General features: G+C 39.4%; 1 protein-coding gene across 1 annotated transcript in view; it reads right to left on the minus strand.

The window, feature by feature from the left end:
• The window catches only part of CACNA2D3 (calcium voltage-gated channel auxiliary subunit alpha2delta 3), a 1,008,438-nt gene that overhangs the window by 535,134 nt on the left and 454,965 nt on the right, over nucleotides 1-18,339 (minus strand). The window contains exon 9 of the mRNA XM_027835883.1: nucleotides 16,319-16,393. Within this exon, the coding sequence (XP_027691684.1) occupies nucleotides 16,319-16,393 (75 nt within the window). The remainder of the gene's footprint in view (nucleotides 1-16,318; nucleotides 16,394-18,339) is intronic.

Consider the following 18,339-nt stretch of genomic DNA (forward strand, 5'->3'; position numbering starts at 1 on the left):
TCAAGGTGCTTGCATTCTGTTGGGACAAAATAGTATGGACACAATTAAGTAAACATAAGATGTATACAAGAAGAAATGTCTTTATTGTGGCAGGGGGCAGGAGGCAGGAACAACTAGAAGAATTAGGTTCAGCTTCTGTTTAAGCAGTCGCTTGAAGGGATAGGAATTCTACAAGGTAGAAGGGAGAAGATGGACCATTCTGGATACGGGATAATAGACTGGATGGAGACACAGGACAGGAGATGGAATGTCATTTACAAACTAGAACAAGCAGATTAGCACGACTGGAGCTAGGTTTGGAAGGAGAATGTGTGCAAAGCCTGGAGCCACATTGGGAAGGACTTTCCAAAACAGAAATGTTTGTATGTTATTCTAGATGCAACAGAGAGCTATGGGAGCTTCTTTAGCAAAGGAGTGATGTGTCAGATGTGCACATTTAAAATATCAGTTGAGCAACTATGTGGAAGATATTAAATATGGGAGAGACTAGAGACAAGGGAACCTATTAGGAAACTATAACAATATTCCAGGAAAGGGGAGATGAAGACCCAAAACAGAGTACAGTCATATGAGGGGACAGAAGCGGACAATTAGGAGAAACATGGCGGACAAAGAACTAATGAGACCTGGCAATCAATTGGATATACTGAGGTATGGATGTGGAGGAAGGAAAGAATGAGGATGACTCCAAGATTCCTATCTTCCAACTGGGGTAAAAAAGAAGAAGGAAAGAAGAGCAGGTTTGAGAGAAAAGGTAATAAGTTCTGCTTTGCACATGAGTTCAAAATGGCTATGGGACATCTAACACATCGATCTATCTCAATGGATAAATTAGATAAGTGGAAATACTGGCATCCAGCTGCGTATCACAGATATGGCTCTCTCAGTTTTTCATCCATCTTTTTTTTTTCTAGTTTAGATAGCTGAAACAATCTCTTGTACTACTGCAGCATTCCTTCAGATGATTTTGTAGCGTTCCATGGCTTGCTGCAATCAAATAAGAGTCAGAGAATAGCAGCATTTGGAGAAGTTCATAATCAGCATAAAATCCTCATTTTGACTCCACACGGAACATCTTCTATGTAATAGCAAACACCTTGAGAGTAGGCTAATCTCTCCATCTGGCACCTTGATAGATGTTAATATTTAGTGAGTGATTAAACAATATAATTGTCACTGTCTTATTGATTATAATTAAAGTCATATTGTGAGCCTGGGAGAATCCAAATTTGAGGAGAGGCTTCAAGGCTGCATTTTTTTACTTCTGTGTCAAAGATTTGTATTGCTTTATTATTAATCAAGAGAAGCAAGTAATTTTTTTTGTTTCTAGTACCCCAAATTCAGGTAAGCAAAATAGCCCAAACCTGGAAAATACAGAAAACCCTCAAAATCTTCCAGATGTAACAATAATTTTCCATCCCTAGATATGCAGATAATTGCCAGATCCAGATAACCAGAATATTTCTCTCCTAATCCCTATCCCTGCATAACCTGTTAGCTCCAAATCACTGGCCTATAGACATCTCAAATGCAACAGGTGCAGAACTGAACTCATGGTCTCTCCTCCTCACCAAGGTGGCTCCCTCCTCCAGATTTTCCTATTTCTGCTAAGGATACCAGCATCCTTCAAGACATCCAGGCTTCTAACCTGAGTTCTTACTTGATTCATTCCTTTCCATTGTGGCACATCTCATCGGTTATCATTTCAAGAGGATTCTAACTTAGCAGCTCTACAACCTGGCCCTTCTTTCTGCTCATACAGACACTTCTTTACTTCAGGCTCTCATCATCCCTTAGACAGACAATTACAACAACCTCCTAATTGGAATTCTGGAAGCTGGCTGCCTCCCCATCTGCAAATCATCCCTCACAGAGGCACCAAAAAATTCTGCCTCAAGCTTTTCAAACCATGCCAATCCTTTCTCTAGAACCTTTATTGACTCCCCATTCCTCAGGGCTAAAATACAAACTAATCACTTTGGTATTCCAACTCCAACAGTGTCTTACTCCAGCTCAGTTTACCAGGCTTAATTTCAAATCATTGCCCTTTACACCCTGTACACATTTCAGCCAAATTGACCAACTCACTCTTCACCGAACTTCACTTTTATCTCTCATCTCTGTGTCTTTGCATTAGCTGCCAGGTATGTCTAGAATGCATTTCCTTCTCACCTGCACCCTCTTATAATTTCTTAGTTTCTTTCAAGGCTCAGATTATATGTAGCTCCTTTTGGAAATCTCTATTTTCTGATCTCTCAGAAATTACTTCTCACTTCCTTTTCTTCAAGTTATCATGAAAAACTTTGTAAAATGAAGTTTTTTTGACTCAATTACCTTTCAGGCCTCTCTACCATTGTATCAAAGATCTTACGATCTCTGTGTGTGTGTCTCTTTCTGCCTCTCTGACTTTCTATCTCTGTCTCTGTCTGTCTGAATGTCTCTCTCCATATATATATAAGAGAGATAGATATCTATAGATAGATATAAATATCTATAGATATAGGTTTCTAAATATAGATAAATATCTATAAAGAGTTATAAATAGATCTAAATGGAAATATAGATATCTATAAATATAGATAGAACTAGATATATTAATATCTATAGATCTAGCTATCTATAGCTATGTAAATATCTATAGAGACAGAGATATCAATATAGATATAGCTAGATGTATACATATCTATAAAGACAGATTTAGATAAAGATATAGATACATATCTACTAGTAGAGTGCTTGGCACATAGCAGGGGTTTACTAAACACATTGATTGACTGCTATTATATCTCCCCAATAGAATGCAAATTCCTTGAGTGCATGGACTGTTTCCCCCTTTCTTTTAGCATCCCTAGCACCTAGCACAGTGCCTGGCACATAATAGATATTTAAGATTATATTGGATGAAGCTGGGCATCTTTGCAAAAGTTTTTCTAGATCATTTTAAAAATAAACCACTCACATGCATTCCCCAGTTTGGTGAAAACCATAGAGTTCTTTCCTCCATCGTGTGTCCAATATGGGAAGTAACAAAAACACGGGGAACATGTGCTCATCGTTGGCTGTTCAGGAAACAGAGCTGAGGGACATCATCTGAGTGTCATAAAATCTCATTCCAATCAGTTACAGGAGAATGATTCAGAAGGTTGGGAATACACAGGCAGAGTGGTAATCTGGTCCATGAGCGGGAGCAGAGTGACAGGAAATGTAATGACGGGACAGCTTCCAGACATGACATCCTTACTGTACTTTTTGAACTCTAAGTTCTGAGGCCTACAGCTTCCACATGGCTCATTAGGACACACAATAAAGTAATCACTTTGAAAGCTTCATCGCAACTCACAATGAGGGCCAGCCAGCAATGAGTATAGCAGAAGGCTCTATTTATAGATCAGTGCCTCAGAGCTAATGACACAGCTTGCAGTATGCCACATTCAGAATTGGAAACACTCACTCTTGGGGACAAGTGAGGCAGGCTGCTTTTCACACCCAGGAGTTATAATGAGAAATCAGTTACAAGTACCATGCTTTTTGTGCTGGCTATAGATCTAATTAAGAATGCAAGCTGTTATAACTGACCCTAAAATACACAGGAACCTAGTGGGAGGAAATCCAGTAAATTTTTTCCTCAAATATCCAATAGTTTACTGTTGATACAGGGCCAATGGGTTTGCAAAATGCTTTTATCATTACAGTGCCACAAAGTAGATAGCATTAGAATTAGTGGCCCGATTTTGCCAATGAGGAGATAGTCTTAGAGGGGTGAATTGACTCCTCAAGGTCACAAAACCAATTAGAGCAAGAGTTGGGATTCAAACTCAAGTTTCTCCCTATGTCAAACTTGGCACTCCTTTGACCAAACCATGCAGCTACTAAATAATTAGAGATGTATAAATTGGAAAATTACAAAACTGTAGAATCATAAAATGGGAGGCAATATGGTACGGTGGAAAGAGTTCCGGACTTTGCATCTAGGAATCTGGATTTGAATCCTGGTTCTACAACATATTAACTGTATGACATTGGGTAAATTGATAAACCTGCCTGGGTCTCAAATCATCCATAAAATGAAGGGACTGAACTAGATGGGCTCTGAGAGCCATGCCATCGCCATCTTGAAATCTATGAATTTATGGATTTTAGACCATGATCTTAGGAGTCATTGAGTTCTACTCATACAGAAAAGAATTCCCATAATGCTCAACCTTGACAAAAAGTCAGCCAGCCTCTGCTTGTGTGTCTAGATGGGTGAGCCCAGCTCCTGGGAGAGCTCAACTGCTAGAAAGTTTTCCTTGGACACCAGGCCTATACTTGCATCTTTGCGACTTCCACTTAGTGCCCCTTGTTTTCCTCTTTGGCACCAAACAGAAGAAGTCAACCTCTTCTTCCCTGTGATGGCCTTTCAAATACTTGAAACTAACTCTCCAATCCTCCCCAAGTCCAGCTAAACATTCCCAGTTCTTTCACCCATATGACATGATCTCAAAGCCCTTAATTATCCTGATTGTCCTCCTCTGGGCATCCCTGAAGGGGATGAGTGAGGAATAATCATTTATGTAGCATCTACTATATGCCAGTCACACATTAGCTCATTTTATGAGCTAATAATTGAAGTGAACAGAATACTCCAAGCCAGTAGTCCTTGGGAGCAGGGAGAAATTTTTTGGAAGGCAAGGTACATTTTCTTTGTATCACAAGAACTTATTATAGTGCCTGGCACACAGTAATTGTTTAATAAATACTTGTTGAGTTATTGACTACCACATGTCTTGTCCTAAATACTAGGCCTCTCTTTTTTTTTAATTTTTTTTTTTGGGCAATTGGGGTTAAGTGACTTGCCCAGGGTCACACAGCTAGCAAGTGTCAAGTGTTTGTTCTGAGGCCAGATCTGAAGTCAGGTCCTCCTGACATCAGGGCCGGTGCTCTATCTACTGCACCACCTAACTGCTCCTGATACTAGGTCTCTCTTAAAACAACTTAAGATGTACTTAATTGGTGGGGAAGCTGCTATCTCACACTGTTGATTCACATTGTACTTACAGTCTATTTACACTTTCCTTTTTGTTCATCCTGCTATCTACGCTATGCTATGCTATATCTTGCTATATATCCCTACCCCTTCCCTCAATCTTGTATTTAGGAAGCTGATTTTCTTAAAACCAAAATTAAGACTTTTATATTTCATCTTATTAGATTAAACCAATGCTCCAAACTTCCAAGATCATTTTTTAGAAACAAATGTTGTCCTTAACCTGTTAGCTAGATCTTCTTTTGTAAGAAAAAAAGATGTCTTACTGTTTTATACAACTCATTTAATAAGATGTTTAACATCACAGTCTTAAGAAAAGTTCTTTGAGAGTTTACATGGGAGACTGCCTTCCAAATTGGCATTAAACTACGGGCCGCTATTTCTAGAGCTCCATGATTCCACCATGTCAGAGCTCATATACCTCTACTAATGTCTAGTCAGGAGCAGTTGGGTTGTGACGGAGTGCATAAAGTGTAGGGCCTGGAGTCAGGAAGACTCATCTTCCTGAGTTTAAATCTGGCCTCAGACCCTCACTAACTGTGTGACCCTGAGCAAATTATTTCAACTTATTTGCCTGTTTCATCATCTGTAAAATGAGTTGGAGAAAGAAGTGGCAAACCATTCCAGTTTTTGTGGCAAGAAAAGCCCAAATAGTATCATGAAAAGTCAGACACAACTGAAATGACCAAACAAGAGGATGTGTCAGGGGATAACACAGGCTGGTATAAGGGCAAGTCTCTGATCATCACCAGTTTCTTACCATTACAGTGCATCTAGACAGGTGCTTTCTTCTACTACTGTCTGATGAACTACTGTCTATTAAACCCATTCTTGGAAATCCATAGCCAGGGACAGAACAGTGGCACTAATGGCCTTGGAGAGGGTGCACACTTCTTTCTGATGCTGATATTTGGATCATCCTTCTTTGATCCAATGATCAAAACAGAAGAGGAAACCATCCCAAAAGTTGGCACCAGCATGGCTGCTCAGTGGGTGCCTGGGCATCTGATCTCCTAGTTAGTTAGTTCTCTGATGAGTTTGGCATCAAAACCTAAGGAATGAACACTGAGTGAAATAAGGGAGGCATTACACCTCTCTGTAGCTCCTCAGAGCTCATTTCAACTGGGTTTGTTGAGAACAGATACTTCCTCTCCTAGAATAAGTCAACTTGGAGCCTCTTCCATGAATGGTGTTTGCCATATCTAATCAATCAATACATATGTATTAAGTGCTGCCTACATGCCAAGCACATACTATGTTCTTGGCTCTGGGGATACAAAGACAAATATGAAAAATTTCCTACCCTCAAGGAGCTTACATTCCATCAGAAAAGACAGCATGTACATATGTAAATGAATCCAGTATTTGGTACAAGCTCAGATCAACTAAGATAGAGACATCCATGAGGCTATGCCATAGACCTGCTTCTGGGAGAAAAGAGGACTAGTCATGCATGGACATTCTATGTTGGGTAGCATCACCTCAGCAGCTGACTAGTTAAAACTGTCATTGTCTTTGAAACTACCTGACTAACATAGTTTGTCTATATGTCTGACTATCTCTCTGTCTCTATCTCTCTGTTTCTATCTCTACCTCCCTCTGTCTCTGTTTCTTTCCAGGCTACATATAAGGGTGGACAACTCATTCATTCACTGCAGCAACTTACTGTATTAAGCTGGTGAAAGGTCTGAGGTTCGCCTCTACACAGCTACTTGGGCCATGTGGCCCTGAGAGACAAGGCTGCTGTTTGGGCTTTTGTGTGTCCTCTTCAGTTCTAGGTGCAAGGAGTAAAGTCCCTGATCTGGAAGCTCAAGTCATGTAGCCCAGGACTCCAAGCTGGAGGTGACCACCAGTCCAGCAGGGAGGCCCTGAGAACCCGGGGTCCTAGGACAGAAGCCAAAGGGCGACCTTGGACTTGGAGTTTAATGGGACTAATTTAATGTCAGAACTGAGTTAAGCTGTGAACCTAATCCCTCTTACCAAATATGAAGATGGTAGAGGGGTTGGAGGAATTATGATCCCCAGGTGTTAGACAAAAATGTGTGTTTGTTCCCCCTTTGAAACAGTTTCTTCTTTGTAAAAGCTAATTTGACTTTTAAGTGGTTAAATAAAACTGGGGAGTTTGAACCCCAAATTTGTGGGGACTTCAATAATAAAAACCTTTTTCTGTGCTACAAGGTTACCAAAGAACCTTGGGGTTGGGGTGAAATGTGATCTTCCTGTTCTTTAGGTGATGGGATCCAGGATAATAATTGTTAATGTAACAATAAACAAGGCACATACAAAGCAAAGTCAAGGCAGGTTTGAATGGGTAGGTGCTCACTGCTGACAAGTCCAGGGAAGATCTGCAAAAGAATGCAATTCTCAAATTGAGTTTTGAAGGAAGTCCTAGGAGCTAAGAGGCAGAGGAGAGATGAGAACATTCTAGGAAGAGAGCACAGCCAGGGATTACAAGAAACATGGAAATGAAGCACAGAATATGAGGGAGATTAGCAAGTAGGCCAATGTGCCTGGGCCTTCAGGGAAATGAAGGGAAGTCATGAGTGAGGACCCTGGAGAAGTAGCAAAGGGTCTGCTTAGAGAGTGATGAGAGTGTTCAGTTAAAATACATTGGCTCCCATCCTAGGTTTTTTTTTCTTTTGAGTCTTTCTTTAAAAAAAATTAGTGCCAAGGAATAAAACTGCTCATAGAAAGAGTATCTTAATAGTCATTAACAATTGCACTCAAAATAGCAGCCTATGGGGTGGGTATAAAAGTACAGATCTATTCATTACCTCAGTACTTGACTGTGTAATTTCACCAGCACAATCACTCCACTAATGCCAATTGCTTTGTCACTGTCATTCATTTCTTTATTTTTCATCCATTTATTCAGCAAGTATTTCTAAAGTGGTAGGCCCTGGGCATACAAAGACAATGCCAGTGAGAGCCCTACCCTCAAAGAGATCATGCTTAGAGTCAGAGGGCCTCGTGTTGAATCTCAGCTCTAATACTTACTGCCTATGTGACTTGATGAACATTTCTTTACCTTGTTGGGCCCCAATTTCCCATGTGTAAGATGAGGTGAGCCTCTAAGATTCATTCCAGCTCTAAATCTAGGCATCTCATCACCCTATCCAAATGTGTGGCCATGTTATCCCACTAAATTCCATTGAGGAGCTCTTGTCTCCAGCATAGCAATGTACTATGTGGGCTATCCATAGACCACATGGTCTCTGTCCTCACTACTCCTTACTGTAATCCATGCATCTCTCTGTGGCAGTCTTTTCTTATTTGTAGCTTCTAATCTATGACGTATGGAGTGTTTTAGGGACTGCTTTGATTCAGTGACACCAGCCTCCTGGTCATTCCATGAACACGACACTCTCTCTGGGCATTTTCTGTGGCTGTTGGGCCATGCAAGATCTCCGAACAGAGGACACAGCCTGGTGTTATCAGCTGTACTTAGGTCTTTGGGCACTGCAGGGGCCTCCCTCCAAAAGCTCTCTTTTCTCTCTTCATGCTTAAAGCAAAATCAAGATACAGGAAATATTTAAATAAAAGAAATGAGCAGATGAAGTCCATTATCTGTTATGGGGCAAGCACCATGAGGTAGAAGTTGAGGAAAGCAAAGATGTTTTGGAGGGAGGTCCCTAGATGGTATCCAAAGTCTCTTTCAATTTCCATATTCAATTTGACCTGTGTCTTTCAAGAAAAAAAGACTGTCCCCACTAGACCTTACTGAATCTTCTGCTCCTTTAAATCACATGAGATTCTTTAATTTCTATGGAGATTTTGTTTTGTTGTCTTAGGTATTAAATCTCCTTTTTTCCTTCTTTTCTTTTTTTCTTTTCTTTCTTTTCCTTCCCTTTCTTTTATTTTAGAATTTTTTTCCCCGATCCTAAAACCATAATAAATTTGTTGGGCCCAGGTTTTAAATATAGAATCTGAATTAACAAACCCCTATCTGACTGCACTTTTGGCCTGTGACCACCTATCAGACCTGGAAATTATACATGTTGTGGTCTCTTTATGGGGAGAAGGGACAGGGCAGGGAGCAGAGGGGAGGCAAGGAGGCTGGCTGATATTGCTTTTTTCTGGTTTTATAATTAAGCTGTTAGGAAAGCCACTGATTCTCATGACGCCATTTGGGGTTTGTTTGGATGGATTTCTTACAAAACCAAGGAACCTCAGAAACCCATGTAAGTCACTGACCCTGTTACTATTTTGATTTTCCCACATGGGGTCAGAAGACAGCCCACATGAACTACTAAAAATATCACGAGAACAGCTTTGGTTCCCCAAAAACAATTTCTTAGTGATTTTGGATTAAAGCTAAACTTTTTCACAAGGCAGAGATGATGATGGGGAATCATAGATTTTGGAATTTTCCACCAGATATGGACTAATGGAGACCCAATCTATCAAATTATAGTATACATGGACTATTTCAGGCAGACAGTTGATAAACATTTATTATTGTATAGGAAGGGAGCAGATTGTCAAGGGTTTTACAAGACAAATAGAAGATTTTCTATTTGGTACTAGAGGGAATAAACTCCTGGGATTTACTGAGCAGAGGAGTTCCATGGTTGGACTGATGCTTTAGAAAGATCTGGCAGCTGTGTAGAGGGTGGGTTGGAGCAAGGAGAAATTTGAGGCAAGGACACTAATCAGTGGGCTATTACAATTGTCCAGGAGTGAGAGGATGAGAGCCTGAACCAAAGTGGCAGTGATGGGCTTGGAAAGAAGGGAATGTGTGCCAGAGATATTGGGAAGGTAGACTTGGCAACCATTTGCATATATAATGAGGGAGAGTAAAGACTTGGGATGATACCTATGTTTCAAGTCTGTGATTTGTAAGAAGGTGGTACCCTAAAGATTAATAGAGGAGTTTGAAAAAAAAAGAGAGAGGGAGGGCAAGCGTAATGAGTTCTGTTTTGGACAGGTTGAGTTTTAGATGCCAATGAAATATCCAGTTAAAGATGTCCAATTGTCAGTTGGCAATGTGATCTTGGAGGTTAGGGAAAAAAATTAGGGTTACAAAAATAAATCTGGGACTTATCTGCATAGAGATGATAATTGAATTCATGAGAGCTGATGAGATCAAAGTGAGACAACATAGAGGGAGAAGAGAAGGGGATCAGTGACAGACTCTTGGGGAAAGCCCATAATTCAAGGATGTGAGCTAGATGAAGATCCAGCTAGGGAGGCTGAGAAGTCAGATGCATAGGAGGAAAGCCAAGAGAAAGCAGTGCCATGAAAACCTAGAGAGGACAGAGAATCCAGGACAAGGGTGATTGACTGTGTCAAAGGCTGCAGAGATCATGAAGATTAAGGATTGAAAAAAAGCCATTAAATTTGGTAATATTGGAGAGAGTAATTTCAGTTGAATGATGAGGTTGGAGGCCAAACTGCAGAGAATTAAGAAGAGAATTGGAGGAAAAGAAGTGAAACAAATGATTATGAATGGCCTTCTCAAGGAGTTTAGTGACAAATTAAAGAGAGAAATGGGATGATAGCTATGAGTGGGAAGGGACAGAACAGGTAAAGGTTTTCTAAGAATGGGGGAGACATGGAAATATTTGTAGGAATCAGAAGAACCTGATAGACAGAGATAGGTTGAAGATTAGATGAGATTGTCAAGAACAAAAAATGGGAGAGGGAGATCAGAGAAAACCCTCATAGGAATTGGTACTTGCACTAAGTCTTGAAGTGAGCTAAGGATTCCATGAGGCAGAGGAGAGGAGGGAAAAGAGAGAAGCAGAAGTTCTATATAGAGTATAGGCTATACAGGATATAGAGGAAAAATAGTTGCCCTGCCCCTGTGCTGAATGGAGCCAGTCCTTCTGCAAGTAAGTTATCTTGTTTTTTTTACAATGATGAGTTAATCCACTGCCATAGACTCAATTATCATCTCTAGGTAGATGAGTGTAAAACTCTCCTCTGCCTTGCCCATTTTTCTGAGCCCCAGTTCCACATTTATAACCACTTGTTCAAGATCTTCCCTGGATATTGTGTCAACCTTTCAAAATCAACACCAACAAAAGTAAACTCACAATCTTCCCTCTAAAACCCACTCTTCTCTGAAGTATCTTTTTCTATTGAAGGGAACACATTTCTGCCAATAATTTAGGCTCTTGACTTCAGAATCATCTTTTATTCCTTCCCTCATCACTCATCACATCCTATCATTTTTCCACACACTGTCATTTCAAGCTCTCCATCATTTCTCAGCCATTCATCCATCCATCCATCCATCCATCCATCCATCCATCCATCCATCCACTTATCTATCCATTGTCAAGAGCTCAAGTCACTGCAGAACTGAGAAAAGGCAGAGATATAGATTCATGTTAAGTAAAAATCCCACCACCCTGTCTACCTTCTCTATCCATTGTAGGAATGTCTTCAAAAGGAATGAAATGTCTATAATTCTTCCTGGATACTTAACAGACTCAGGAAGTAACCTGAGTTGGGATATGTTGCTGTATGGTTTAAGAAACTGATGTGGAAGCTATTATCCAGGAAATATAGAAGGATTTAGCAACTATGATTACAGCAGTTTCTGTGAGTATATTCATATGAGATTGAAATATTAAAACAACAAATACAGTGAATGTGAGTTTGTAACCTGGCATTCAACTTATATTTGCAGTTGACAAAGAGAGGTAGATCTTCAGATTGAGAGGCACTGAAGTGAATAGACATTTGTATTTGGCTTAATAAAATCTTCTAGTGTGATCATGTTATGGTAGATCAATCTTTGAACTATTGAATAAAGAGGCCCACAGAATCATAGGCTTTTCCATGATTTTTCTCCTTTCCTGGGATGGATGTGTAAGTTTGTATGTGAGGCTAAGACTTGTGAAATGCCTGCTACCTGTCACACAGCACAAAGCAATATGGAATCAGCAGTGATGAAAGATGAGGCTCTGTACAGAGAGCAATAGCTGAACCATAGACATATGAGCTCTGTTTTGGTTTCTGTGTTTTGTGTTTTCTTGTTTTTGTAGTGTGGAGAGGTAAGTATTCAGTTATACAGAGTTAAGGTGACCCAAACATGATCTCCCTTTTCACTCTCATTTCCAATAATCTAATTCAAGCCCTCTTTACCATTCATTGTTTAGTCTTCCTTTAATTGGTTCTCTATGCTACTCCCTGCCATGCCTGTTCCAAGCTCTCTCTCTTCTCTCTTCAAATCCCCATCAGCCACCCTTTCTCTACTCTCTCAATTGGGGCCCTCATTTCATAATTTATTGAAAAAATGGATGCTACTTACTGAAAATTTCCTATTCTCCCTTCTCCACATTCTACAACCTGTTGACATCAATCCCCATTATGTCCTTTTTAACTCTGATATCTGAGGTGCCCCTTCTCCTTGCCTAGGACAATCCTTCTCACGTACCATTGATACCTTCTCCTCTGGTAGATTGGCCTTAATATACTGCTTCCCTATAATCTTCATTGTCTCCCAGTATACCACTTTCTCCCTTTCTGCCTACAAATTCTCCCCTATCTTTGGGAATCGCTCATTAGATGCTACCATGTTCATTTGCTATCATCCTATAACTCTTCTCTCTAGCTCAACTGAACTCATTGAAAAAATTCCCATCTATACTTGGTGCCTCTACTTTCTCTCCTCTCACTCTTTTTAATGCCCTGTAATCTGGCTTCTTATCTCATTACTCAACTAAAATTGCTTTTTACAAAGTTACCAATGATTTCCTAATTACCATAGCTAATAGTATCTTCTCTAGTCCCATCCTCTTTAATCCTCCTGCTGCACTTGACACTTTTCTGCCTTTTCTTTCTGGATCATTTCTTGTATCTGAGTTTGGGGAGGCACTGATTTCCCTCTGTTCTTTTTTTAATTAATTAATTAATTTTTAGTTTTCAACATTCACTTCAATAAAATTTTGAGTTCCAAATTTTCTCCTCATCTCTGCCCTTCCCCCACCCAAGACAGTGTGCAATTTGATATAGGCTTTACATATTCATTCATATTGAACCTATTTTAACATTAGTCTTGTTCTAAAAAAGAATTAAAACCAATGGGAGTAATCATAAGAGAAGAAAAACAAAAAAAGAGAAAGAAAGCAAATAATATACTCCATTACTTCCCTACTCTGATTCAAACTTTTTTTTTTGCTACTTCTAAAGTAATTTTCATAAAACCCAAGCTTGATTATGCCATTTATCTACTTGGAAACTTTTGGTGGATTCCTATTACCTAGGACATAAAATAGGAAACACATATATAATATTTTATATATATATATATGTATATGCATATATACACACACATATATATGTATACACACATATACACATAGAGAGAGCACAAAAGTTTATATGTAATTTATGTGTAATATACATGTACATATACATGGGATAGTATACTATATATATGATATTATATATGTATATGATAGTGTGTGGATGTGTATGTATGTGTCTATGTATGTATGTATGCATGTGCACCCACACATGCATACACACATATGGAATATCCCTCCTAATATAGACTGACAATTGTTTTAGTACTTGTTTGCTTATTTGCTTGGGGTGTACAAAGATTAAATGCCTAGCACAAGGTCACAGGGTGAGCCAGAGGAAGAGGTGAATCTGAGTCTTTCTGCTTCAGAGGCCCACTCTCTATTCATTGCACTATGTTCCCTTATCATTAACCTACAAATCCTTCAGAGGCAATTTTCAATGAGGTGAAATTCTACCTAATTTCTCCCAATACAGGTTTTAAGCTCACATTTGAAAGAGCCAAATGCCCCATTGATGGACACTGTTTCTGGAAGCAGGCTAGACACAGCTTTGCATGGTGGAGTCATCTTCTTTTTCATTTCTCAGATGCCATCAGTGGACACCTGTCTGAGAGTTTTGGAGGATATCACATTGTCTTTAATGAGAAAAAAAGCCAGAGTTGTGCTCCAGGCAGCCAAAAAGAAAATCCCCAAAGAAATCCCATTGTAGGTTTTCATTTTTCTTGTTTTAACCTAGAAAATAACTATAGACAAGCAACTTCCCTGAATAGTGTACTCCTTCCCCCAGTATTAGGGTTTGTGTGTGGTTTTCCCCTAAAACTCTAGCTTGAATTTTCATTTCCCTGGGTCTGTTCCTCCTCAACTCACTTGCATTAAATTAGATCCTTTTTCCCTGACTATTTTCCTGGTGTGGAAGTAAGCATAGAACTCCCAACAACCAACCAAAAAGATGACTGAAGACATCCTTTGTCTTATCCAAACCTGTGGGATCTCACTTTACCAAGCTCCATGGCCCTAAAAAACCCCAACTTCTAAGTTCACTTGGTTTTCTTCTAGAGTTTGTGGATTGAAAGTAGCAGGATAGGAAAAATCCCATAGTGGTTGTGATTACAACTCCCAGTGGGTACAATGATGCTACTACATAATAGCAGACAGTAGTATGGCGTCATTAATCAAGTGTAGGACTCAGAAAGATTTAGGTTCATAGATGTCACTCTCTGAGCCTTAGTTTCTATATCTTTATAATTGGGATAATTATCTCTGTATCAATGCAGTGGAGTGCAACACCCAGGTATGAGCTCGGTCCAATGGTGGAGCCATATAAAATTTTAAAAGATAGAAATGCCCTCGCACCCCACCCCTTTCCTGTTTTTTATCTGCTGCTCCCTTTACCCTTAGAAAGGACATCCATTCTATGATTTCCCTCAGGTAGAATCCTAGATTAACACTTCAGTATTTTCTGACCATGCTACCATGAAAGGAAAGGGTTTTGAGAGATAGGGACCTCCCAGCGGGCCAAGATGGCTTTGCCATTGGGATCCTCTCACTTATGTTGCCACTGCATCCAAAGCTGAGCATAGCAAAGGAAGAAATGGAACAGATATGGGAACCATGGTGGTTATGTGCAGGAATTTGAAACATTGCAGGAACAGCTGAATGAGATTTCAGAAAAAGGATGTAGAGAAGCCTGGAAGTTTCCATGTCTCAGGCGCTGTTATCTAACCGCATTTCAAGAAATCCCAGGGCAATTAAAACAAATCATTTAAGTCTTCTGAATAATGTTCACTTGTCAGTGTTTTTCCTAAGGTGGGGTTCAGGTTCACAACAGTAATTTTTGAGAGCATACTAGTTCTTACCCCTAGATCTCCATAGAACCTGGGGCCAGCCACTGTATACATAATCTTAGTAGAACTTTGCCAGAGAGAAGTAGGGAGAAGACTTTTCTTCTATATAGTTTGAGTGTCTGCTGCTGAAGAGTGGACTTTGAGTATCTTCTGATATAATCAGTGGGCTGGTAGCTCATAGGTGGCACCACATGGTGGCCCTGATGTGTACCATATTCCAAGACTGTTAATTATGTGACAAGCTATCAAGCTGTGTGAGGGTGTCTACCACTTCAGCAGCATCAGTAAGCGTATAAGTAGTACACATCACCTGTGAGCACGTGGGTGTCACCCAACTACACTTCATGTAGTTGCTGTGAGACTCAAGGAAGTGAAATTGTGTGAAAGGCTTTACAAGTTTGGAAGTAGAAGGTAATAGGCTGGGAGATATTCATCTAAAAGAGAGCATAGAGTCCATCGAAGCCAATGAAGTCATTATACAGATGGGGAAACCAAGGCTCTGGGAAGTTTGATGACCTGCCCATCTGGTCACAGAGTAACAAAATGGATTTGAACCAAGGTCTTCCAAATGTCCAAACAGAGTTCTTTCTACAATACCACCATTCCTCCTTTAGAAGGTCTAACTTGTCATGGGTTTGGGTGTTACATTTACCCCTATCTCAGCCTCTTGAGATTTTCAATTCAGCCTCTTGAGATATCCAGAAGAGGAGGGGGTTTTGAAAAGGAAAGTCACCGGGAAAATTTTACTTCTTTTACAGAAACTGATTTTCAGTTATATTTACTAGAATGTACATTTCATGTATTTCCTGAGGCAAAGAAGACCTCCCTAGCATTCGAAGGGTTCACTCCAACTTGTTTTTCAATAATGGAATAAGCTCCACATGTATTCAAAAGCATTAGTTAAAATGCTCTGCTGTGGGAGGTGGGGGTGGGGGGGTACAATGAAAACTGCAGCAAAAACAAAAATGAATCAACATCTTCATTTCAATGACATTTCCATAAAATGATCTGAACCAAGCAGTTAAATACCTTATCATAACAGGCAGCAAATCTTTGAATAGGCTGAACAGTCATTTCTTTCTATTTTATTTTAATAAACTAGGATTGAGTTTATTCACAAAGGCTTTTGGAATCAAGCGACATGCATCACCACACCGTCTCATTCCCTCGGCTTTTCTGCCTCTCCTTACCTCTTTGTTGGTCCTGTCTGCCTGGACTAAGGTCCCATTCAAGCATGGCTCAACATAGTGGAGTTCTTCATTATACTGGAAAGGGAAGAAAAAAAACACACACAGAAGGAACGTTTATTTCATGGCCTTAAGAAGAGCAGTTTAATTTGACAATTTAGAATCACATACACATGCACACACACGGAAGATGAAATGATAACAGTGCAATCACAAGATTCAATTCATTAAAACTGTGTGATATTTCTCTTTGGTTTCAGTAAGCAGTGGTGGTTGCATTTTTTTTTTTTTACATTGGAAGAGAGGAGTGGTGGAGAGTTATTGATGTACCAAGATATAGGTGAGTTCAGAATTCACACAGTTAAACTAATCACCCAACAGGGACAACTCTAAATGCATGGAGCTTTAATGAAACTGGTTGACAGCAAACCTCCCAGGTAGGGATCTGGATAGAATTACAGATCCAGAGCTGAGACTGTTCCAGCCCCAGCTCCCTCTGCTTCATCTGAGTAAAACTGACAAACATTCAAGTCAAGCCACGCACTTGGAGGAGGTGATTGCACTGGGGGTGGTGGAGGGAGCCAGAGGGAGATTTGGAATGATGGAATAATAGAACCTGGTCACTATGATTGCAAAGACATTCTAAACTGTCAGCTAGGGAAGTATTAGCATTTCAAACCCTCCAATACATGACTCCCATCTGCCTCTCTATTATCTGTTTCCAAGCTTTTGTGTATCCTGTCCTTCTTGTCTGCATCACACTTCCTTTTTGCCTCCCTCCATCTCTTAGAATTCCTAGCCTACTTAAAAGGGTAACTCAGATACCACTTTTTAAATGAGGCCTTTACTAATTTCCCTTGGTTTTTAGAAAATTTTCCCTCTTGAAATTTCTTTTTTACTTTCTCCATGTGTGTATTATATCTTTCAAAGTAGAACATAAGGTCTCCGAAGACTGGGACAGTTTTGTAATTACCTTAATATCTGCATCCCCAGCACAGTCCTTGGCACATAGTAAGCACTTAATAAAGTGCTGAATTCAGTTTGTTGAATATGGCAAGGCATGGTAAACCAACATTCAATGAAATGGCAATGCTCTAATTCTGAGACTTGTGGCCTCCTTCCTTTCTCTTTCAATTGGAAGAGTATCATGCCTGTTTCAGGGATATTAATCTTTTTATTCAATGTGGTTTCCCTCAACAAATTGGTGGCAAGTTTTTGTTTTTGGTTTTTTTTAATGATCAACATAGTAGAAATGACATATACTCAGATGGCCAGACCAAAAAAGCTAGAGTAAACAAAAGGTAGTTTTTCTAAAAAATTGTTCTGAATTGTTAACTTAAAATAGCTAATAGGTTGTATGAGGTTTTGAAAAAAGTCCAGTGAGTCCCCCTCAAAAAGTACCCACAACCACAGGCACATGAAGGATTCCATTCCTCTTTCTATACTCCACTCATCCCACCCAACACTGCATCTGAAAAAGCAAGCTGAGTCCAGATACACGGCAACTTACTAAGGCAGTTGTATATATCTTGTTGGATGCTTGATTAATAACATTTGTCTGGCAAAACAAACAGAACACATTCTAATAATAGTTTGCTTAACCAGAGGAGAAATCAGCTGTCAGAACATCTTCCTTTATGACTAACATCTTTCTTTTTGAAAAATTAAAGTTACAAGAATTCTACCTTAAGAGATAAGTCAGCCCTCCAATATTCTTGATTCTCCAATATTCTTCACTTGAACAATATTCTTCACTTTGAACCCTCAAAAGGGGGTAAAAGAACAAATAGATAACCAAAAACTATGAAGAAAAATTCGATTCTGATCAAAAGAATAGAAATATTTTTTAAAAGAGACAAAGTTCTAGCATGATGAGCAAATATCATGAATTCAAAGATCTGAAGATATATTAAGGGGAGATATATTAAGGTGAATTGATATTAATATATCAATTATATCAGAAATGAACCTGGAACTATCACAAGACACAAAAAATTGAGCAATAAACATTAAGAAAAATATAG

Source organism: Vombatus ursinus, unplaced genomic scaffold (genome assembly GCF_900497805.2).
Source record: "Vombatus ursinus unplaced genomic scaffold, bare-nosed wombat genome assembly UNPS02014817.1, whole genome shotgun sequence".
NCBI classification, from domain to species: domain Eukaryota; kingdom Metazoa; phylum Chordata; class Mammalia; order Diprotodontia; family Vombatidae; genus Vombatus; species Vombatus ursinus.